The sequence below is a fragment of the Amphiprion ocellaris genome, chromosome 22 (genome assembly GCF_022539595.1).
Source record: "Amphiprion ocellaris isolate individual 3 ecotype Okinawa chromosome 22, ASM2253959v1, whole genome shotgun sequence".
In the NCBI taxonomy this organism is placed as follows: Eukaryota; Metazoa; Chordata; class Actinopteri; family Pomacentridae; genus Amphiprion; species Amphiprion ocellaris.
Window position 1 is genome coordinate 2,157,344 of NC_072787.1, and position 25,683 is coordinate 2,183,026.

Consider the following 25,683-nt stretch of genomic DNA (forward strand, 5'->3'; position numbering starts at 1 on the left):
AATGATTTGATCTTCACCAGTTAAATTCCCGGTAAGATGTTCTATGAGGTTTATTAAGTGCATGTGTGAAGCAGTATACTTTACATCAACATGGTTTGCACAGTAATAGTAGTAGTATTGTTATATGTGGTAATAGATATCATCCCCAGCAGTGAACAGAAGACTGTCACGGAATTCATGTCTGTAAAATAGTCAAATATTGTAAGATAGAAATTTGACATTTCTGATCAAAATTAGGGACAGAAGTCTTTTGAAGAGCAGAGGCGTCACTTAGTCCAGGAAGTTGAGTCTCTGGTTAGCAAGAGGGTGCTGCAGATATTTCCTTGACCATTAAAAAAATAATAAAACTGTTGGGTACAAATTGGAAGTACTGTGGGATTTATTTAAAATTAACAATATGTTTTCTTCTTATACCTGTAATGCAGCGCTACGTGGAAGCTCCTTGATGTGGTTTTGGACATTCACATGTAGTTTTTTCCTGGACTGTGCAGCTCTTGTAGTATTGCGTGTCTAAATAACCACTGGTATACAGGTAAACATACAGAGCTCTAAATATTCTTAAATGCCATCGCAGTGTCCTTTTCTGTTCTGTAAGTAACTTCAGATGAAATATTCAGTGCTCATTCCAAACACACTAAAGATACAGCGTGGTATCCCTTACCCTCGTCTTTTTTCTCTTCCGTTGTACTTTTCTATTTAAGTTAATTTGAACGATTGGTTTTTGCTGCTCAAACACTCCTAATCCATCGTGATCAATGGGATATTCTCCTTACGGAGGCAACTAAATCAGAATTTTGACACAAAGGCAAAGCTTGTTACAACCGTAATAAGTGTTGATGTATCTCTGCGTGGTTTTTGTTGACCGTACGAAATTACTGACCGTCACTTGGTAGATCCCTTCAGCCTTCAACAAAATGCCTCTTTAAAACCGAGTTAGCCAGTATACAGTACTAATATTCCTCCATATTTAAAAGTGATTATTTTCTGCTTTCTAAAAATAACAGTGTGTGTACTATTGACAGTTGCTTAGCGGCCTCCATGCTGCTGCTCTTCACTATGAATTAACCACCGGAATGCTTAACCTCAAAGCTGCACAGTCCCATCCCAGGGCTTCAGTCTTTCCACTCTCTTCAGAAGGCTTAAAACGCTCTTAAATGTTACCACCCTCTTCTAATATGCAATATGTTGGTAACAACAGCGTGCTGACAGGCTTTCAGAATTACAGGCTTTATTTATAGCGTAACGTTTTCTTTATGGACCATAGAACATTGGACTGTTTTACATTGAAAATCACTGCAATAAATACAGCTCAGGAATACAAGGGGAACAAAATTTAAAAAGTAACTCATGCGATGCACAAGGATGTCTAACTGTAACACAGAGTGAGCTCAGGTTGAGTCATCTGTACTATCAGACAGTCATCAGGATCTGCATGCCTATCATTTGAAAACAGCAACAAAACTATCTAATAATTACGCTTAGTAAAACCAAATTTAAGAACACCAGTGTCCCAAGCTGGCTGTGAGAACAAATACACAGAGAATACAAAGGAGAGGCACATAAACTGCTGTTGTTGAGGACTACTCATGACAATTCCTTTCACGTGGATTAGCAAGTCCTGGAACACAAACACTGGAATGCAGCAGCTTCACCCGATACTACACAACTGGTCAGCGACATTATCACTACTTCAGTGTTCCATCTTGAGGCATCTTTTAAGAAGGGGTTATTAAAAAAGACTGTGTTTAAGCTTAAAAAAAATGGTCAATGCATCTCATTATACTATGCTACTACAGCTTCTTACAACCTTTACTGTTCAGATCAAAGAGTCTAGATGAAGAAGGAAAGTACTCAAAGGCAATGTTTCATTTTATGCTTCAGGAAAATAAAAAGACTAGTGAGGATAGCAGAAGACCGCCTCCGTTGTGTAGTTCATAAAACACACGTGCTAATACTGCTCTGGAGCTGCAGGCCTCCACTAATAGTCAATGTTCTGGTCATTGTAATGGGAGCTGTAGTCATCGTGATAACCTCCGTGGTACTCGTCCTCCTGGAATTCAGCCTGATAGTCACTGTCGCTGATCTCGGAACCATTGGTGCCGGTGCCCTGGCTGCCGTTGGTGTGGATGACCGGCTCAGTTGGGGGGGCGCAGTACTTGGGGTCATAAACCTGTCTGCCCAGGCCGTACACGCTCATCCCCCTCTGGGAGGCCACCTTGTTGGTGCCCATCTGGAGAGAGATGGTAGAGTTGTCCAGTGGCTGCAGCGCCACTTTCTGGTCAAAGATGTCTCTGCGGGTACCAGGGGCTGGCATGCCCGCCTGCAAAAAACCACAACGCAACATGAGAAAGGCAGCATACGTGTCATGTGTTGAAGCCTCTCTTCTAATTGGACAAATTCTTGTAGAAAAACATATTTATAGAAAGTCTGCTCATCATTACTCATCAATAATGAATTATCTGTCATTCAAATTGATAATGAATTTAAATGGTTTTAGTTGGTTCATGTTATGTTTCTACTGAGAGAAGAAGGATTCAATGAAAGTCTGGTAAACTCTTAATAAACTCTAATAATCTCTGCAACATTGTATTTCTCACTTCATCTGTTCATAATTTCTTCATGTAACTAGCTTAGGTTTTAGCTGCCCAGGTTTTGAGATGTATTTCTGAGATTTCTGCCCACAGCCTAGTAAGACAGAGGTGAATGGAGTTTAGTTTGTCCTGCTTACAAAGTTAAAAAATGACCCTAAAAACTGAACAGTTGACACTCTTCATCCAGGTAAGGCTGCTTTCACACTGAAAGTTTCTGTGTGAGATGAGCCTTCCTTTTCATGTCAGCCAAACTAGAGGACTCTGGGGAAGAAAAATCATGGCCCTCAAAAAAAATCTGACTCAACTTTTAGTCACTGCAGTCACAAATCACATGCATGTAAAAGAGCCTTTCAGGCAGATGAGAATGCAACTGAAATGATTATTTCTACAGTTGACCTTCTGACCACTGCAGCTAGAGTTAAAATAATTAATCTGCCAAAGAATGCGGTGGAGTTATGTGACGATCAGCATTGGCTTATCTGTCTGTCTGTCTGTCAGCAACATTACTCAAAAACAGACCAACGGATTTGGATGAAATTTTCAGGGAAGATCAGAAATGACACAAGGACCAAGTGATTAGATTTTGGCAGTGATGCGGCTTATATCCATGGATTTATAAAAGATTTCTGTATCATTGCCAGATAGGGGCACGGCGTCACTGTAACCATGACAACAAGTGAACACTACATCAGCTGCCTGGTGATGATCACATGATTGTGATCCTACTACAAATCCACCACTTAGGACTTATCGCAACTTATTCATTGGAAATGATCCAAGGAACAACTGATTAAATTGTGGGGGTGTTTCTGAGTCCCATCAATTCCTGCCTCCCGCTACATATTTAGGTCATGCAATTCTGTATCCGTACATAATGTACACATGCATAACACACACCTGTGCTCAGCACAAGGTCATTTTGTTTGTGGGTACATCTATATTAAATGGTCACATTCTATGGTGCCGTGATTTCTGATGATCAATAACTAATAAACAAATGCTGCATTTCTACAAAAATATGCTGCATTTCTAAAGAAAAATGCTGCATTTCTGACAATGCCACATGGGGGCAGCTTTGGAGGAGGACTGCACTCTCTGGCTGCTTTTCTTGTTTCTGTGATAACTGTCTAAGACTGTAAATCCTGTGTGGCAGCATTACAATCCTCTGTACAGTGTTTTGGGTGTGAAATGCTTTCAAATTCTTGGATCTGTTAGTCAAACTGGACTTCACACAAAAAAAACAGTGGAACAACGTGCCCCCACTCACAGCACCTAGCGGCTCTAAATGATCCACGAAAACAGTGCTCAGTGAACTACTTTCTAGTGAGGAAATTATGTCCTCTAAAAACTGTCCATCCCATGTCTATGGCTGTTGAATTCCTCTATGTAGGCTTACATTTCCCCGACTGTTTGAGGGTGGAGGAACAAATCTCAGACACTGAGTTCTCAAAATAAGAATAAAGCAAATGAAATTAAGCTATAGGCATAGACAGGTGCCAGCAGAACTGAAGTGTGATCTTGTTTGTGTCTACAATTTGGGTGAAATGACCTTTAAAAAATTATGCCAATACAGTTGTTTCACCAGGTGTAAACAGCTGTGACTGTATGCTAGCACTGGCAGTACCGCCACTCTAGTAAATCCATGAAGAATGAAATGGGCTTTTATAACATGGCAACTAAGCAGTGTGAGCACGTAACAGTCTACAAGGTTTGTGGATTCTGTTAGTCATATTACAGTATAAAATTGTTGGTTTTGGTACCCTATAGGGATTTACTGAAATTAAAAAATATTGAGTGAGAGCAAAATGAAAAAAGGAGAGGGTTTTAACCTGGCTGGCTCCTTTGTTGGTTCCCATCTGCAAACTGATGGTGGTCTGGTCATAGGGTTTGTCAGTCTGAGTCTTTGGATCATACAGATGTCTTCTGGTTCCATAAGCAGTCATTCCAGTCTGACTTGCACACTTGTTAGTTCCCATCTAAGGACAAAAGGCCAGTGAGAGGAAGTTGTTTGTGAAGCTTTAAAGCAGAGGAGTCAAACTCATCTTAGTTCAGGTTCCACATTCAGCCCAATTTGATCTCAAGTGGATCGGACCAGTAAAATCACAGCATAATAACCTATAAATAATTCCACATTTTTCCTTTGTTTTAGTGCAAAAAACCATGTTCTGAAAATGTTCACATTTAAGGAACTATCCTTTTGCAAAACATTATGATAAACTTGAAATTTGTTTGTGCGAAAAATAAATTCAATTTCAACAACATTATGCCTCAGTTCATCATTTACACATTCGAACTTACAGATCACAGTTCATCTACAAAGACACAAAACATTTAGTCACAACTATCTGGAATTGAATGATGTAGTATTTTTCTTTAAAAAAGACAAAAAAACAACAAAAACAAGACAAAATATTACAAAAATGAGACACAAAATGACAAAAAAGAGATACAAACAACTAAAATGAGAAACAGTATGAAAAAAAATGAGACAAATGACATGAAACAAAACAAAAATGAGAAAATAATTTGACAAAAAAGTTACAAAGCAACAAAAAATGGACACAAACGTGACAAAAATGATAAAACCATGAAACAAAACAACAAAAATGATACACAAAACAACCAATAAAGCAAAACACAAAATGACAAAAAACACAAGAGAGACAAAAAGGAAACACAAAACAATAAAAACATTAGACAAACAACAAATGTCAGACAAAAAAAAGACAAAATACAACAAAAACAAGACAAAATATTACAAAAATGAGACACAAAATGAAAAAAGAACAATGAACAATCTAGTATTTTACTTTATGATCAAAACAACTTGTCATGGTCTAGAAATTATTTTAAATTCATAGTTTTACCAATTTACAATCTGCAGTTAATGTCTTCTCTGGAATTTTTACACTTTGAGGGCCGGACTGGACCCTCTGGAGAACCAGTTTTGGCCCGCGGGCCGCATGTTTAACATCCCTGCTTTAAAGAGTACAAAAATGTGAAATGATTTTCAAACAAACTAATAATCGGCTCCCAGTGATGTCTACTGTAGCAAAATCTGTTCATTTGTTGGCCTCAAAAACTGATTTTAATCCACTACACTTTTGTGAAATTCAGAGAGTATCTCCTCACTGTCTGGCAGCTGTTTATTCTATGTTTGTACTGAAACCATTTCTGGTGATCATACACAGCTTGACTCCGTAAATAGGAAAGAAACAAAGGGACTTGGACTAATCCACAAATCTTTTTCCAGGATCACAAACTGCCCCAGGCCACAGTTACCTGCAGTCCAATGACACACTGCCCAGCCTTGATCTTCTCATCATCAAAATGTCGAGCTTGTTTGTCGGCATATTTTACCCCGATATCAATCTTTGTGTCCATACCTTTGGTCTTTGCCTGGCAGAAAGACAAGGACTGATGTAATACAGGGTTTGTGTTTTGTAAGAACAGAAAAAGTGCTCCTCTGCACTGTGTACTGACTCACCATGCTAGCCAGTGCAAGCAGTGTGGTCTGGACTTGTGTCATGTTCCCATTTTCAAACAGGTCATTGGCCTCAAAGATGTCACTGGGCTTTAGGCCATAGGTCAGGATAGCTTTGATGAAGTTCCCAAGGTTTTCCAGCTGCAGAGAGCAACAGAAAGAAGAAAAAGGAGTGATCAGGGCTGGAACGATAACAGCACAAATAAAACAGTTGTTGAAAAGTGAACACTTCATGAAAAAGTGCACTTTGCCTCAGAGCCTGACGTACTGTGACTAGTTTTAGGGGAGCTAAATTTACCATTTCTGATGACTGCTCAGCTACTTTCCTTCACTGAGGTTTTGTTATGAGGCCTGCATTGTGTACAGCTGAGAAATGGTCTTACCTTGTGCCAGTTGAGCTGTGAAAGGTTGATTTTCTTTACTGAACCAGGCTGCAGCTTATTAATTAGTCTAAGAGAAACAGGAAAGCACGTCATGTATCAGAACACAATGTGATTTTTCAATATACAGTCAGGTCCATAAATATTTGGACATGGACACAGTTTTCAGCATTTGGGTTCTATACACCACCAGAATAAATTTAAAATGAAACAATCCGGATGTGCTTTAAGTTCAGACTTTCAGCTTTAATTTGAGGGTTTTTACATCCAAATCAGGTGAACGATGGAGGAATTACAACACATTTTATATGCATCCTCCACCATTTAAGGGACCAAACATAATTGGACAAACTAACATAATCATAAATCAAATTGTGACTTTAATGTTTGGTTGCAGTCAATGACAGCCTGAAGTCTGGAACCCATAGACATCAACAGACGCTGGGTTTAGTCCCTGGTGATGCTCTGCTAGGCTGCTACTGCTGCAGGAAGTGAAGAGAATTTCCCCTTCAGTGTAGTCTTCAGCGAATGAAATGCAGCTCAACTGGATTCAGGTCAGGTGACTGATGTGACCATTGCAGAATATTCCACTTCTTTGCCTTAAAAGTCTTTGGTTGCTTTCATAGTATGCTTCAGGTCATTGTCCATCTGCACCATGAAGCATCGTCCAATGAGTTCTGAAAGATTTGGCTGAATATGAGCAGATAATATTACCCGAAACACTTCAGAATTCATTCTGCTGCTTTTATCAGCAGATCACACATCATCAATAAATATCAGAGAACCAGTTCCATTAGCAGCCATACATGTCCACGACATTATACTACCACCACCATGCTTCACTGATGAGATGGTATCTTTGGATCTTGAGAAGTTCCTTCTCTTCTCCAGACTCTTGTCTTCTCATCATTCTGCTACAGGTTGATCTTTGTCTCATCTGTCCATAGGATGTTGCTCCAGAACTGGACAGGCTCTTTTAGATGTTTTTAGGCAAACTCTAATCTGACCTTCTTGTTTTTGAGGCTCACTAATGGTTTACATCTTGTGGTGAACTTTGTGTATTCATTCTGGTGAAGTCTTCTCTTAAATGTTGACTTCTACCTCCTGGAGAGTGGTCTTGATCAGGTCATCTGTTGTGAAGGGTTTTTTTCTTGACCAGAGAAAGGATTCTTCTGTCATCTACCACACTTGTTTTCTGTCGTCTTCCGAACTCATCAGTGCAGTCTTTCTTTTTAAGAATGAACCAAACAGTTGATTTGTCCAAGCCTAATGTTTTTGCTGTCTCTCCGATGGGTGTGTCAGAGTGCTTTGTCCTGCTGAGGGTGGTAACTGGCATCACATGAATGCCAGGACTCAAGGTTTCCCAGCAGAACACTGCATTATAACAAGATGATCGATGTTATTCACTTACTGGTTATTGGCCATTGGCTCTCAAAAGAAAACATATTGGTCTGTCCCTATTACAGAGTTCATACACATTTTAGATGCCTTCTGAGGACAATACATTACCTTGGATTCCATTTGTACAGATTTACCTTCACTCTGTGTCTTTATAACATCGGTAATACAAGTACACATAAACACAAACATGAAGAGAACTTACTCGCAGAGGATGACCCCATCCTTCAGGCCTTTCTGAAAGTTCTCTCCAATAGGCATCCCTGTTACCTCCTCAATCCAGAAGCGAAGCTCCTCCTCTTTTTGTGGGTCATATTTCTGAGCAATCTAAAACACAAAACAAAGTCATTATATCTACATTCTATTTTGGGAAAACAGCTGCACTACACCGCTTTAAGAGACAGATGAACATTTTGACAAGTAGTATCTAGAAAAGTACAGGTGAATTAACGATGGCTGTATTCTTCTGGTATTTCACCATCATGGCTTACTGAGCTATCTGGTTTCACAGCGCCAAAACAACAACAAAAAAAATCCTCTAAAATCAATGTCAACTCAAGGTCCTGACTTACTGCAGTTTCCAGAACTTTCAACCACATCTCAGCAGATAAAAAAAATACAGCTGCTGCTTCATGTTATTAATTCTACCTATGTTTTTCCTGCTATAAAAAGTAAAATTGTGTGCTGTACCAAAAGATGTATTCTGACCTAGCCTGACTCAAGTTATGGGTCAGGGCTTGATTATCATGAGCCCAGTGGATCTTCTGATCCTACTTCCAAAAGCAGCCGGATATTTAAAACATGAACACGACACTGTGAAATGGCAGCTTGGCAGCAGTGAACCTCTGAACTTCTGATCAGTACCATTGCCCTACAGTGCAGCCCTACAAGCTCATTTTGCTTGTTTTGAAACAATCGAAAGACTAATAACCTCACCTTAATCCAAGTAATTATCTACAATGGTGAGTATAATTGTTGTGGGTTAATCAAATCTCATATCAAACTAGAAAATGAACCATGGAAGATCAAGAAAAAACATAATTTTGACTGTATATCTCAAATTTTATTGGTGGAATAGCAAAACTAAGGCCTGCATCATTCTGCAGAACACTAACATACAGTGCTGTAAGAAAGTATTTGCCCACCTACAGATATCCTCTATTTTTGCATATTTGTCACACATAAATGTTTCAGATATCAAACTAATTTTAATATAAATCAAAGATTATCCAGACTTGAATATTAACATCACTAAATAGAAACTGTCTTCATTGTGAAGTAGCTAAAGGGTCTGAAAAAACAGCTCATGATGCCACATTCTAAAGAGATTCAAGAACAGATGTGAAACAAAGTCACTGACATCTATCAGTCTAAAGGGTTTCTAAAGCCATTGCTGAAGCTCTGGGACTCCAGAGAACCTCAGTGAGAGACATTATCCACAAATGGAGAAACATGGAACAGTGGTGAACCTTCCCAGAAGTGGCCAGCCTACTAGCATTACTCTCAGAGCATGTCGACATCTAATCCAAGAGGCCACAAAAGTACCCAGAGGAACATCAAAAGATCTGCAGACCTCACTGACCTCAGCTAAGGTTCATCTACATGATTCCACAATAAAGAAGACACTGGGAGAAAACTCAACTCAACTTTATTTATAAAGCGCTTTAAACAGCAGCTGCTGAAACAAACTGCTGTACAATAAACAATAAATTAAAACATTAAAACAATAAATAAAACATAACTAAAACATACACAAAACGGTCTTTGTGGAAGAGTTGCAACATGCAAACCACTCCTGACCAAAAAGAACATAAAGGTTCATCTGGCATTTGCAAAAAAATATCTAGATGAGCTCCAAGATTTTTGGGATAACATCCTGTGGACTGATGAGTGAAAGGTGGAACTTTTTGAAAGACATGGGTCCGTTACATCTGGTGTGAAGCTAATACTGCATTACCCAAGAAGAACATGATACCAGCAGTGAAACATGGTGGTGGTGTGATGGTTTGAGGACCTGGACGACTTGCCATAACTGATGGAGACATGAATTCTGCTCTCTATCAGAAAATCCTCCTGGAGAACATTCACCATCAGTTCATGAACTAAAGCTCAAGCACAAATGGTTTATGCAGAATGACAATGACCCAAAGTCCACCTCTGAGTGGCTCAATGAGAACAAATGAACCCAATAAAGATGCTGTGGCAAGATCTTTAAAGGACAGTTCATACTCAAAAACTACCTAATGTGGCTGGATTAAACTATACTGCAGAGTGGACAAAAATTCCTCCACGGTGATCTAAAAGACTGATCACAAACTATTGCAAATGTTTAACTGCAGTCGATGTTGCCAAGAGACCAACCAGTTGTTAAGTTTAGGGAGGCAACTGCTTGTTCACAGGGGTAGTTGATGATGACAACCAAATGCAATTTGTTCTGAAATGATCCATTTACAGCTGTAACTGCCCCATTCAACCTTGTTTGGATACTGCCTAGCTTGTAACTGAAACTTTCACATCACAGTGCCTTAGTTTCTTATTGAAACTATTTAATTGTAGCTGACGCTACACCAAGACATCAATTTACAACAACATTGTCAATAATCATGATACAACACATTCTGGAGTCAGGCCTCATCTTCATAATCACCACATCAGACTACAGCACAGGACAAAAAAAAGCACCGACACTCACACAGGGTGGTAAAAAAAAAAAAAAAAGCAAAACTGAAGTAATCAGACATGCATACAGGATGGAGGAATTGTAGCAAGAAACGGTCAACAAACATCTTCAAAAGCTGCATGTGACCTGTACCAAGACAGGAGACATGACAACCTTTTCTTCATTTTCAAAGGTGTGGAGCAAAACCATGCCACTGAGTGTACACAAAGACTTAGTCTGTTGCCCCCAAATTTATATCACTAGCACTGTCAGCAAATCTTGCTAACAAAGCTCTTGTGGTAGCATTAATTCAAATCCCAGCAGCAGTCGCTCTATCTGCATTCTCAGTCATTACTGAATCTGTGATAGGGATCAGATATATGATGATTTGTCTACTTGTCACATTTTTGTAAATTATATAGTTGTATTTAGCTCCATTTTGTAGAACATTAAATAAATGCAGGTGTTTCTGGATCTGGAGCTACAATAAAAGACAGTTTCTTCAGTCACAGAGGCCATGGGATGCAGTTAACAGTCTTTCAGTCTTGAGGCTTATCTCCCTGCCTTTAATGTAGATTCAGAACAGCTACAAGCACCTGACTTTAGACGTGATTTAAGGACACATTCTTGATAATATCTTAAGTTACACATAACTTCAGTGGTGGAATGGCAGAGGTCATGAACTCCATAATCAACAGCTTTATTCAAACAGCCATCCATTGGCTATGAATGCTTTCTACTCTAAAGGGTCACAGGAAGCTGGCGCCCGTCACTGTGAACATAGGGTGAAAGGTGGAATGCACGTTGAACAGGTCACACGAGCATGGCAGGGTCAACACAAAGACACACTCCACCATGCATGCTCACTTGTTGATGTGAGGTGACAGTACTATTCCCTGCACCACTATATGCTGCTGACTGATCACACAAGCCTCTTCCAGACAGGGTACAGACAATCTGTTAAAGTAACGGCATTCTAGTCATTCAGACAGTGGTCACTTTTCTGTTGATGTTACTCACAGTTGCATTCAGACATACCCCCACTATACTAGAGAGCACATAGACATTTAGTCATAATAATTCATGCATAACTAGACAATATACCAAATGATGTATAAAACACAATAATGCAATAATAATTTCAAACTAACAAACAGCTGCTGATCAAAATGTCCCAAAAACCAACAGCCCAGTTTATCACAGATTTGGTAAACAGTGAAACTGAAGGCTCAGGACTCTGCAATGGCTGCAGTGTAACAAAATGTTAAACTGCAGCTGATAAACCGTGACTCTTTATCGGCTCGCTTGTCTGACATGAAAACATTTTTACAGCTGCTGTTAGATCCTGATCGGCTCTTTCTCCATGTTGGGATCATTTCTAGTTAAATGAAGTGACTACTGTTGCTCTAAATGCAGCAGCTTTCTCTCTCTCTATCTTTTTGGATCCTACTGCTGGCTGATGCTGCTGGTTTGTCATAAACTACTAAGAAATCATCCTAAATAGCTGGAAGCTAAACTACCATTCAGTGTGTAACAGTTCTCCAGTCTGATGTGAAGACATGCAGGTCTAAATCATCAACAAAACAGAAAAAGATGCTCACATGGAGGTCAAAAGAACAAGTTGAGAGCTTCTCTGGTGCATTTATCAATGTCCAGTAAATCTTAGCGTACAGTAATCCTCCTCTCATTAACTCTCTAGACAGTGGAAAGTCTTTTGCATAGACGTCCCACAGACACACTACTCATCCACAGCTTGACAAAAACTCTGCTATAGTTTCCAGTACAGTCAGAGAAGAACCAATGGAGGAACAATCTGTGATCTGCTTCCTGACACCTGGCATGCATATACGCTACGTGACTCTTTTTAATTACTGGAAAATGAAAAGACCAAATATCAGTAATCAGTGGACACTAATGATTTGATGAGGATGAAAATGATGTAAATCATATGCTATGGCCTTCATAGTAGTTTTTGATCCCTTCCTGGAGAATTAATGCCAAGGCACACTGAAGCTGTTCTGGCAAACGGCCCTACACCTCAGTGAGAGATTTTTCCTTTGTCACCCACCTGGATATCTGGATTATAATATCTCTAAACACCAGTGTCTTATTTTTTATAAATCATGCTGAAGGGCAACAGATTTCTTTTTTCTGAAAACTTTCCGTCAGACATCTCTGTATCCGTTTTGTGGGAAACAACTAAACCTTAGATGAGGTGTGTCATCATCTAATACCAAAAAAGAAGTTTCTCAAGGCACAGCTGGAGCTAGAGACATTAAATAGGCAACTATTCAACCATCCATTACCTATACACCCCTCAATCCTCTGTATGGTCAGGGACCTATTGGCTGGAGTCTATCCCAGCTGACTCAGGGTGAAGGTAGCATTCACCTGGACAGGTAACAGCCCTCACAGGGCTACACAGAGACAATCACACTCACATTCACACCTACGACCACGAATTAGAATTAGAATTACCAATTAACCTCAGTGTGTCTTTGGACTGTGGAAGGAAGCTGGAACACCCTGTGACAGAGGATTTAAGTTCATGGTGCTGCAATAATAGGTGTAACCGGCGAGCTTCAGTGATATGTTGTTATGAGAGGATGCTGTGTCACACCGTGATCTTTGATTATTCTGACTAGAACAAATGTAAGGAAAAGCCACCGTGAATTAAGTTGCCACTTCAGGCATATGTACAGACATCAGCACTGCCACAGAATATGAATTTACAATACAGAGGACACAGCACACACAGAGTTTTAAAAAACATGACAAACCAAAATATTAGAATTTCCATTCTACTGCAGTCAGTGCATTCATAAACTTTCATTTTACTCTTTACCCAAATTTTACTGGTTTGTTGATAACATTACCCACAACTGGAATTTTAAAAAAGCCTTGCAGATGCATTTCTCACAGTGTTCCTTCCATCCTTAGTCTGGATCACTGATGTGGGCTGAGAGCCACAGAGAACATGAACATTGAGCTGTGGTTGTCTGTGGTAGAGGAGCATTCTCCATCTACTGCAATGGCAATGACCTGTGGGATGTCTCAAACCTCACTGCAGCAGTGATGGAGGTGCAGCATCCAGACATGGAGATCATCTTCTCTGGTACCACAGAGAGATGCAGGTGGAAGGCTGCTACCTGTGTATGTACACTGTGTTCTACTGTCATCAGTACAAAACTACATGCATTTGGAAAGTAGGTCCAGTGAAGCCAGTGCTATTGCCCAACAGATTTCATCTCAACTCACAACTGAAGGTTTTGTAGTCTCAATTGGTTCCAATCAAGAATTCAGTCACACATGGTTCAACCAGGGTGACAGCTTATGCTGAGTGAAACACCGAGTAGAACAACCAAATAACCCAATCACAGTGTTCAATCAGCATGGTGGTGCCCTGATCACGCATGACACCAAGTGCTGAAGCAAGACTGAGCAAACAGATGAGCTGCTATTCATTCATTTATAACCGTACAGCGAGGTAAAGAATTTGATCAGCCTGTAATTTTAATGGTAGTTTTATTAACTGTAAGAAACAGAATATCAACCAAAAAATTCAGAAAAAAACATTATCAATTATAAATTATTATCTAGTTGATCAAGGTAAATAAGTATTTGATCCCCCAGTAAAACAGACTTAGTACTTGGTGGATTGACCCTTCATCACAACCACAGACGTCAGACGTTTCAGGTAGTTGGTAATCAGGTTTGCAAACATCACAGGAGATACTTTAGACCACTCCTATGCGCAGATTCTCTCCAGATCCTTAAGCTTGTAAAGCCACTGCTTAGAAATTTAAACCTTCAGCTCCCTCCATAGATTTTCTATAGGCCTAAGTTCTGGAGACCGGCTAGAAGACTCTTGGCGCTTTTCCATGAGCACCTACTCGGCTCGACTCTACTCGGTTTGTGAGGTTTTCCATTAGGATGTAGTACCTGGTACCAGGTACTATTTCAGTACCTACTCAGTCGGGGTTCCAAGCGAGTGACGACACACGAGACCTGTACCGTGGGCCAACGAAGAGATCGAGACTTTTCTGTCTTTGGTGGTGGACCAAAGAAAATATAGAGGGAGGTGAACGGTGCGACTTACAACGAGAAAGTATATCAGGAGGTCTCTGAGCGGATAGCTGCTCATGGATACAGCAGGACAACGAAGCAGTGTCGGGAGAAGCTGAAGAAGCTCAAAAGTGAGTATCGGTCCATCAAGGACCAGAACGGCTGGAGTGGGTCAAACTGGAGGTGTTGGAAGTGCTTTAGCCAAATAGACACCATTTACAGGCACCTACTGGTGAGCAACAGGAGGGAGAGTGGCCTGGTCCCATTCATTGTTCCCTCAGAGCGGTGCAGTCGTCCTGTACTCTTGACAGAGAAACAGCCCCAAAGCATAATGTTTCCACCTCCGTGCTTGACTTTGGGGATGGTGTTGCTGGGGGTCATAGTCAGCATTCTTCTCTCTCTGAACATGAAAAGTGAAATAGATGCCAAAGACCTCAATTTTGGTCTCATCTGACAAATTTACGCTCTACCAAGCCTTCTCAGTATCGTTCAAATGCTCATTGGCAAACTAAAGACAGGCCTGTATATGTGCCTTCTTGAGCAGGGGGACCTTGTGGGTGCTTCAGGTTTTTAAACCATTACAACACAGCACATTACTAATGGTTTTCTTGGTAAATAGTCCCAGCTGCCTTGAGATCATTAGCCAGTTCCTCCTGTGTAGTACTGGGATTATCCTTGACCTTTCTAATGATTATACACACTGCATGAGGTGAGATCATGCATTGAGCTCTGGACTGAGGCTGATAAATACTGTTTTTTCTTTATTCCATCTGTGAATGATTGTATCGACAGTTGTCACCTTCTCACCAGGGTGCTTGCTGATAGTCTTGTAGGCTTTTCCAGCCTTGCAAAGCTCTACAATCTTGCATCTGACATCTTTGAATAGCTCTTTGGTCTTGCCATGAGAGTGAAGTTGAAGATGCAAAGTCTGGTTCTTTGGACAGGTTTTTTTCACACATGTACATGTAACCAGTTCAGATTATTAGTTTCTGAAGTAGTATGGCCTAATATGTGTACTTCCTGGTCACATCAACAATCTGTGGAATCCAGAATTCTTGCTGGTAGGACGACAATCAAATATTTACTTCCGTTAATCAATTGGAAATTAATTTCTAAGTGTTATATAATGTGTTTTTCTGGATTTTTTGGTTGATATTCTGTTTCTCCCAGTTAAAATAAACCTACTAATAAAAAAAAAAAGACCACCTTTATTTTTTGTGTGTGGCCAAATCATGAAATATGCAGGGAATCAAATACTTCCCTACTACTACTTCCCTCACCACATATCTAAACTTCAGAAATACTCAACATACCAGAGAGAAAGCATGTCATCAATGGCAGTACAAGGTCAAAGTTTGGGGAGAGAAAGACAGATTCAGGGCTGTAGCTGACAATTAGCACAATCCACAAAGTCCAGTACGAGCAACAGATCTACTGAGTTTGAAGGCTTGTCACATGCAAAAACACTGCACTGAAGTTTTCATAGCAGTAATAATTTCATCTATCATTGCAGCAGTCATGCTGGAAACATTCACCACCAGGACTGCATTTATTTGACTAGCTGCAGTAGCAATTTGACAGATGACGTTACTCTCCACTGTGACAAAAGATGAGCTCTTTATTGATGACCCTGCATTCATTTTTCTGCACCACAACACTGTCAATTTGACATCTGCACCCAATTCATCCAGTGATTGGCCAAATGAGAAGGCATGCAAGGTTTCAACTTGTCTTTTAAGTTGTATGTTCTCTCTGCGTAACCACTGCTTAATTTTTTTCTCAGGACAAATTTGCAATTAACCGACAGTGTCTGCCTTTCTCCCCATTTCTTCAGTTCATCATGTTGAGACTACAAAGACACACAATGACAGATCTGTTGGAAAGAGATTGGGGTGGCAGTGAGATGCAGCCTAGAGGGAGCTTCAATATTTACCATTATCTTGGATGAAACAGCATTCTCCTGATGTTTGCTGTTTATACAACTGCTGTAGAAAGGACAAAATCTTAGTAAATGGTTTACTAGACAAAAATGTCACAGCTTACATACATGATTAACCTTGTATGCTCAGCTGGCAAATTTTCTCAAGCAACCGTTAAAGCACAAGCACTTTCCACATTTTAAAAGTAAATTTACTAAAGGGCATGATTATGTCCTGGACATTTCCTGGCAATCTGCCCATTGATATTTCCTGTGCACTGGGGAAAACTTTGCTCTGAAGGCAGCTGTAGAGGGTCAGGATGTCCCTTAAAACATGAAGGCTGATCCCATCACACCACTTCCCACAAAAACAGAAGTGAGATTTTTAAAGACAAACTCACCCATACTGTACAGAAACTGGCTTACCACGCAATTCACATAAAATATTCATTTTACAAGGCACTGTTGTGAATTATAAATATTCCATGAGCTGTTTTGTCTATTTTAAAAAGATACGTAACAGCCCAAATTTCAACAATTGCGGTTGTGTGCAACCCCTGCTGCAAATAACTTTGAAGAAGCAAAACAATAACTCCATGTAACAATCTGCTCGGTACACCAGAGACAAATGTAACAAGAAAAGCACTCCTAGAGCGCAGTACTCCTTCAAGGCTGCTCATTCCCTCATATGGCATTGTCAGAAATGCAGCATTTTTTGACGAAATGCAGCATTTCTTTATCAGTTATTGATGATCAGAAATCACAGCAACAGAATGTGTCCATTTAATATAGATTTACCCACAAACACAATGACCTTGTGCTGAGCACAGGCGTGTGTTATGCATGTGTACGGTATGTACAGATACCAAATCATGTGACCTAAATATGTAGCCGGCGGCGGGAATTGATGGGATTCAGAAACACCCCCACAATTTAATCAATTGTTCGTTGTATCATTTCTGATAAGTTCCAATAAGTCCTCAGAGGTGGATTTGTAGTAGGATCACAATCATGTGATCATCAGCAGGCAGCTGACATAGTGTTCACTTGTTGTCATGGTTACAGTGATGCCGTGCCGCTATCTTGCAATGCTACAGAAATCTTTAACAAACCAGTGGATCCAGACTATAAGCTGCATCACTGCCTAAATCTAATCACTTGATCCTTGTGTCATTTCTGACCTTCCCTGAAAAGTTCATCCAAATCCGTTTTTCAGTAATGTGCACGGACAGACAAACAGACAAACATACTCTGATCGTCACGTAAGTCCGCCGTGTTCTTTGGCAAAGTAATGATGAGGAAGCAATGTCTTGCTCATAATCAAAAATCGGGGATTTATCCAATGACTGCTTTGTTACACAGCCTGTGCTACTATCTGTAGCTCTGGGTCAGAATAGAGGAGCTGATGGGGGAATGCCCAAAACAAGTTTAATCTGAATGTTTGGCTCACGAAGCGTACCGAACAGTTCAGGATGAATACACGTGCTGTTGCAACCCAGTTCAATATAACCCATTTTGTCACAAGTGTGTCTGGAGGATATCTCCAAATACTACAATATCCACCTTAATATCTTTGTTATGTTTTTTTAGACTCTCCATCTTGATATTTTCTATATAGTCCTCTTTTTTCTTCTCATAATAAAACTCATTACACCTTTAAAATGTTAAAAATAACTCAAAGAAAGAAACATAAGTATGAACTGGTTTGAACAAGATTTCAATTTTCGACAACTGAGATAAAGCTCCATTACTAAAACAAATGTTAGCCTAAAATAAAAAATAATGAGAATAAATGAGGAAGTGATGGAAGTTTAAGTTCAGCATTATGTGGACTTTAAATGATTGTTCCACTGAGCTGACATTAGTGCAGTGTCCTCCTTCTAAAAGGAAGACAGACTGGCAGAGCCTGATGAGTGAGTCAGCACAGAGTTCACGACTGTAGTAAAAAAACATACAGAGATTCATGTGAAAAAGCTCTCCTGCTGCCAGACCAGTCTGACTTTTGGGACAGTGCTTCATCACAAGTCAAGTGTGACCTAGAAAAAGTGAGGAATGATAGTTCTGAAGTGGCCATCCGGGCTGGAGTGGAATGTGCCACGGTTTCAGATTTCACTTTCCTTTTGTGCACAGAACAACAACTATTTATCTCACATAAGCTGGAGTTAAACTCAGACAATCTCGGGTTACAAATTACAGAACAAACTAATACCGATCATAGTAATCATCATATTGTTAATCACTTAGTCACACACTGACACATGGACTTCTAATCAGTACTGAGGTAGCCATGTGTTAATTACTTTTAAACAGCTCCTGACTTATGTCTACACATTCAACACTTTGGGACCTGTGTGTCTGAGTAATTTCCCCTCTCCTCAAAAATGACCCCCGGGAGAGTGAGGATTGTATTCACAGTATTTACCATTTCAATTCTGTAACATTAAAAACTGGTTTTGCATCTAAATAACCATTTAAACCAATCTGTAATTTGTACAAATCTGCTTGCTATTTATCATGTTTTTTTCTTCAGGGACTCGAAGCACACAGTGTGCCTACTGCCCAGGCTAGAAAAACAGTGAGCAGAGTGAAAAGTAAAAGGCAGTGAGTTGAGGCCTGCTGGATGGGGTCCTCATCAAGGGGCTTGTGCTAAAGAATTCCAGGAATGTGATGTATGCAACTGGGAGAAAAGCAAGGACTTCTGATCACACCTTATGCACTGAAGCCCAGATGGACCCCTGCCTGTCTTCCTTCTTTTGTTTATGTGTCCTCTGACAGAGAAAGTTGCAATGAAGCGGCTTACAGCAGGGAAACAAGAAGTCAGTACACTTCACGTCTTCTGGGGAACAAAAGCATTCTACTGAAGGATACTGGGGATTTTCTGAAGGGCTTTTCCACTGTTCGTAAATGAAGTACAACTTAGTGTCAGAGCATATTGCAGTGTGTTGTACTCTTGAATATTTGTACATCCTTTGCAGTCATACTTATCAAGCTAAGATATTCTCCTGTCATCACTGACAACACTCTCAGAACACATACAGTAGTATGAGCGTACACTAAAAACAACATGATCAACATCATGCTGCACATCCCAGCAACATGCTGTATGATAGTCACAATTCACTCTTAGCCTCAGAAGTCTACTTAATAGCTTCTCCGAATTCTCTGGATGTTACTCGATACTTAAGAAGTTGAAGCGAACAGGTATGTTTAACGTTGACCGATGTGGTTTACAGAAGAGAGGTCCCAATTTTTTTAGCTCCCACTGTCCAAATCTACTGCAATATGCTCAGATGTGTTTGCAATATTTTGCCCACTATTCTACAGAAATTTCAACAATTACTCAGCATTGCTACTTTTACGAAGACAGGATATTATGCAGGAATATTGAATTCAACTGCATTCATTTTAGCTTGGTGTACCGAGGCCTGCAAGTAGCAGCAGAAGAACTGCGTGTTTTAATATTTACATTACCATTAAAAAGTTTGGGGTAACTTAGAAAAGTCCTTATTTGTGATAGAAAAGCAGTTTTTTTCAATGAAAATAACATTAAATGAATCAGAAATCCAGTCTAGACATTGTTAATGTGGTAAATGATTATTCTTGCTGGAAACGACTGATTTTTATAAAATACAGGAGGTCCTCGACTTACATCGGAGTTCTGTTTCTGCGGCCTGATGCAAGTCTTTTGCTGTAAGTCGGAACTGAAGCGACAATGTAAACAAAGCAGTTAGGCGCATCACTAATCAGTTCTTCGGAAAAGTCATGAATACCAACAATTTTGAGTCATTTTACAAGATAACAGAACATAACATGCTTGGGAGCCATAATGAAGGGCAAAAAGTCAGTGACTGTAGAATAATCCAAGGTGGCGTACAACCAGAGAATGTAAACAAAAGCCATCTTAAAGCACCGTAGCTGACAGCGTATTCATCTGTTCCGCTTACCTACTAGTACCACATAACCAGTTCTGACATGACATAATGAAATGCCGTAGGTTGAAGGACCCCCTGTATAAACATAGGAGTACAGAGGAACATTTCCAGCAACCATCACTCCTGTGTTCTAATGCTACATTGTGTAAGCTAATGGTGTTGAAAAGCTCATTGATGATTAGTAAACCGTTGTGTAGTTATGGTAGCACATGGATAAAAGAGCCGGGTTCTGCTCAAGGTTTTCTTCCCTGTTAAAAGGGTGTTTTCCTGCCACTGTCGCCTTGGGGCTGCTCTGGGGGTTCAGGCATATGGGTTCTGTAAAGCATCTTGAGACAATTTGACTGTAATTGGCACTACATAAATAAAATTGAATTGAATTGAGTTTTCATGGAAGACATGAAATTATCTGGATGACCCCAAACTTCTGGACGGTAGTATATGTGACAAATGGAAATGCAGCTTTAGTTTCTAAATTTGGTATCAGTGTTTGTATCAGAGCTTAGTAAATCTGTCTATTTGTATACAGTCATTTTGCACATTAGCAGAATAAATAATGTCTACTCATATATGCTGGGACATGCTGGTACATAAAGTGGATGGGATCTACATTTGATTGGCTTTATTTTAGCCAAACATCAATCCAATAAGATAGACCAGATCAGACCTAAAGATATACAAAAAAAAAAAAAAACTATAGGCAGATGGCTCATAACATTCCCATCATGGATTTTGAATTTGTGAGAAAAAACAAAAACCAAAAATCAGACTGAAGATCCCACTGATAGGAGATGTTTGTGGTTTACTTCTTCATACTACTGATATTTAGTTTTTTACTGTATTTTGCAGTATCAAAAATCAGGAATTACCACCAGACTTGAAAAACTCTTTAGAAAGAATTCATCTTTCTAAAATGCTTTTGTAGAGGGTCTATCTGCATCCAAAATAAAACTAAATTTAAAAAAAAAAAAAAAAAAAACCTGCACAAAGTCTTTGGAAACTTTCTCCTATGATGGAAACAAAGACAGAGACATTAAAGCTAGTTACATGCATATTTTTGGATGACATTCAGATATGGGTTTGGACTCATCATATGAAGTTTTGTGGTGCTAAATTAAATGGTCAAACACAAGTTGTGTTTCCACATGTAGTGGCAAAAACTGCTGCTACCAAAGTAACTGTTTCGTGGTCAGCATCATCCTCTCTGTTGCTATAATCTGTCCATATAACTTGCTGTACACAGCCACAGCCTACATGTCAACAAAATGTGTATCTTAAATCAGAGTAAATGTATAAGACAGATTTCTCTGGACAAAGAGAACCATGTGCATTTTCTTTTTGAATCAAGTAGCTAAAAATGGCTTAACCTGATATGTTAGAGTTAATTTAACTAACTTCACATTGCCTTTCCTGAGATGGAACTTCTGCAAATTCACACACTGTCTACTACAATGCAGTATAATTAACAACTGCACTATCTTGCTGAAGTTCATGTGCTAAAGGCACATGAACTTTAATGACATCCCATTCTCAACTCGTAGGGTTTGACATTTAGTTGACCCACCCTTTGTAGCTATAACAGCCTCAACTCTTCTGGGAAGGCTGTCCACAAGGTTTAGGAGTGTGTTTATGGGAATATTTGACCATTCTTCCAGAAGTGCATTTGTGAGGTCACACACTGATGTTGGAAAAGAAGATGTGGCTCATCCCAGAGGTGTTCTGTCAGGTTGAAGTCAGGTCTCTGTGCAGGCCAGTCAAGTTCCTCCACACCAGATTCACCAATCCATGTCTTTATTGACCTGCTTTGTGCACTGGTGCACAGTCATGTTGGAACAGGAAGGGGCCATCCTCTAACTGTTCCCACACGGTTGGGAGCATGAATCGTCCAAAATGTCTTGGTATGCTGAAGCATTCAGAGTTCCTTTCACTGGAACTAAGGGGCCAAGCCCAGCTCCTGAAAAACAAGCCCACACCATAATCCCCCCTCCACTAAACTCTACACTTAGCTCAATGCAGTCCAACAAGTACCGTTCTCCTGGCAACCACCAAACCCAGACTCGTCCATCGGATAGCCAGACAGTGAAGGGTGATTGGTCACTCCAGAGAAGGTGTCTCCACTGCTCTAGAGTCCAGTGGTGGCTGCTTTACACCACTGCATACAACGTTTTGCATTGCACTTGGTGATGTAAGACTTGGATGCAGCTGCTGGGCCATGGAAACCCATTCCATGAAGCTCTCTATGGACTGTTCTTGAGCTAATCTGAAGGCCACATGAAGTTTGGAGGTTTGTAGCTATTGACATTGCAGAAAGTTGGGGATTTCTGCACACTATGTACCTCAGCATATGCTGACCTCGCTCTGTGATTTTACGTGGCCAACCACTTCATGGCTGAGTAGCTATTGATCCAAATTGCTTCCACTTTGTTATAATACCACTACTACTACCACTGTAGAATATTTAGTATGTAGGAAATTTCACAAATTGACTTATTGCACAGGTGGCAACCTATCATGATCGCATACTTGAATTCACTGACCCACTCTTTCACAAATGTTGGTAGAAGCAGTCTGCATGCCTCGGTGCTGCATTTTATACACCTGTGGCCATAGAAGTGATTGGAACACATGAATTCAATTATTTGGAGGGGTGTCCCAATACCTTTGTCAATATAGTGTATGTGTGCTGCTTTTTCTCATTACACTACTTTACAACAGATATCTTTCTACTGGGGCTGCACAGTGGTGTAGTGGTTAGCACTTTCACCTTGCAGCTAGAAGATCCCTGGTTCGCGTCCCGGCTTTCCCGGGATCTTTCTGCATGGAGTTTGCATGTTCTCCCTGTGCATGCGTGGGTTTTCTCCGGGTACTCCGGCTTCCTCCCACAGTCCAAAAATATGCTGAGGTTAATTGATCATTCTAAATTGCCCGTAGGTGTGAATGTGAGAGTGATTGTTTGTCTCTGTATGTGGCCCTGTGACAGACTGGTGACCTGTCTAGGGTGTCCCCTGCCTTCACCTGAGTCAGCTGGGATAGACTCCAGCCGGCTCCAGCCCCCCCCTCCAGCCCCCCCCCCGAGCCCTGCATATTTATCTCAACTGTTGTATTACTAGAAAGCAGCTGTAATCAGATTACTGCTATGGGGTTATAAAACAGGATGCCTTTAGCCAGACAGCAGTGAGAGGAGCAGTAGATGACACCAGCTGGGCCCCAGCTCCTCCCCACACTAAACCATAAACCTATTTGGATTTCCATCATTTTTCCCCCTTTACAAACACCACACAGCAAACATCACCTCAGTGGAATCAGGTCTCTTCACTGCGTTAAAAGCCGTCGTGTCATCTGTTCCCAGACAAAGGAGGGAAAGCTGCTTCATCTCTGCAAGTCTACACTCCGAAAACCCCCGGAAAAAAACTCTGTTTCCATCCCAACATTTTACTTGTTTTAGGTTTTAGTAGTTCACACTTCTTTCCTCTGCGTGTGATGCAAAGTTACAATATTAGGCTGCTGAAGAGAGACTCCTGAATTTCGGGAAACTTCGGGGAGCTGAGGTTTTGTTCCCAACAGGTTCTGCTTTGTGCAACAGTCTGCTGTACGGCGTGTTGCTTTTCTCAGTCGAGCACAAATAGCACAGAAATGATAGAAATACAGAAACACCACAGCAGGAAAAGCCTTTGTTAACTTTTAGAAGAAGTTTGTTGCCACACAAAAGCAGAGACAAGACTGCAACACTTACTTTGCTTCTCACTTCAGCAGATAATCCGTAGGCTGGTCCCTTATTAAAATGTGTCATTGTCTTGGTCCAAATCAGAGTCCTCGGCTACCATGTAGCAAAGAGCCTGCAGTGGAAAACTCAGGTCAGACTGCGGAGCTTCAGCGTTTCTTCTCCCAGAGGCTCTGGAGGAAACTGGCTGCCTCCACCTCGTGTCGTCATATGATTGACGTAACCCCAGCGGCCAATCAGAGTCGCCGGTATTTGCCTCCGTTCCCTGTGATGACACATACGATAAGTAAACATCATTCCAGAACTGGACGACATTTTACATCAAATTTAGAATAATCCACGTTCAAAATACTAAAGCATGCAGTTGTTGTGTAAATGTTCTTGTCCTGAGACCAAATCTAAAAAACTAGGAGAAAAGAATGTTTGAAAATATTTTTTAAAATACCAAATAAGTCTGGAGTTCCCCCTAAAATGCCATTTTTCTCTTGTCCCACCCCCTGATGACCAAACTGAATCTCAAGTAAAACAGTTAAAATAAAATTTAAATCTCCTTTTTTTTGGGTATATTTTTTTCATTGTTGTCTCTTGTAATTGCGGGAACATTTATTTAATCAACATAATATTTTAAATGATAATTATTATGCACACAACCCTGTTAGCATAACCTTTTTATCTGGAAGAAGAAGAAAACATCATCTGGAATTAATATCATCAGTTTTCCTAAAGAATGGGTAGAGCAAAGCTATGTCCTCTCTTCTATTTTTCATATTTTCACAACAGTTTGAGAGAAGACATCAGCTGCAAACTGTAATTTCTAGACCTTGACAAGTTGTTTTAATCATAAAGTAAAACACAAAATTGTTCAATTAAAGGTAACTGTGACTGAATGTTTTGTACCTTTGTAGAAACTCTGTGATCTGGAAGTTGTAAGGCACAAATGATGAACTGAGGCATAATATTTTTGAAACTGAATTTAAATAATAATTTTTCTTAGGAAATTTCAGGTTGTTCATAATGTTTTGCTCTATCTGCCACTATACCTGTTCTTTTGTTCTCTGCTGCCACTTGCAGTTTTTGTAATTTTTTTGTAAAGATGTCTGTTTACACCGTTTACTCCACTATTTAGTTATTTTTTATTCTTGTTTTATTTTGTTAGCTTATTTATCTTGTGTATTTAAAAGGGAGAAAGTCATGCAGAATTTCACTGTACACTGTGTATAATGACAATAAATCTTTCTTGTCTTGTCTTGTCTTATAAAGATAGTTCATTAAATGTGAACATTTCCAGAAATTTAGTATTTTACTTTTCCAGTCCACTTGAGATCACATTGGGCTGGATGTGGCCCCTGAACTAGAATGAGTTTGACACCCCTGGTCTAGAGTATCTGTTCTTGATTATACATAACAATAAATACTTTACTGTTAGAAATAGTTAGAAAAAACACAGTTATTGAGGGGTGACATATTTTTCAATCAGAAGGCATTTACCAAACAGTTTGAGTGGAAGGTAACCAGTATGAGCGTCTCTGAACCTTCAT

The 25,683-nt window shown here is 40.0% G+C and overlaps 1 protein-coding gene across 1 annotated transcript; it reads right to left on the reverse strand.

The window, feature by feature from the left end:
• Positions 1–1,211: 1,211 nt before the first annotated feature.
• Positions 1,212–24,332, reverse strand: cnn3a (calponin 3, acidic a). The gene is made up of 7 exons (XM_023299988.3): positions 24,158–24,332; positions 8,059–8,180; positions 6,459–6,525; positions 6,079–6,216; positions 5,874–5,990; positions 4,421–4,567; positions 1,212–2,320 (listed from the first exon to the last, which is right to left on the reverse strand). The coding sequence occupies exons 1-7, from the start codon at positions 24,212–24,214 to the stop codon at positions 1,979–1,981; spliced, it is 990 nt and encodes a 329-aa protein (XP_023155756.1). The 5' UTR covers positions 24,215–24,332; the 3' UTR covers positions 1,212–1,978.
• Between the last annotated feature and the right edge of the window lie 1,351 nt (positions 24,333–25,683).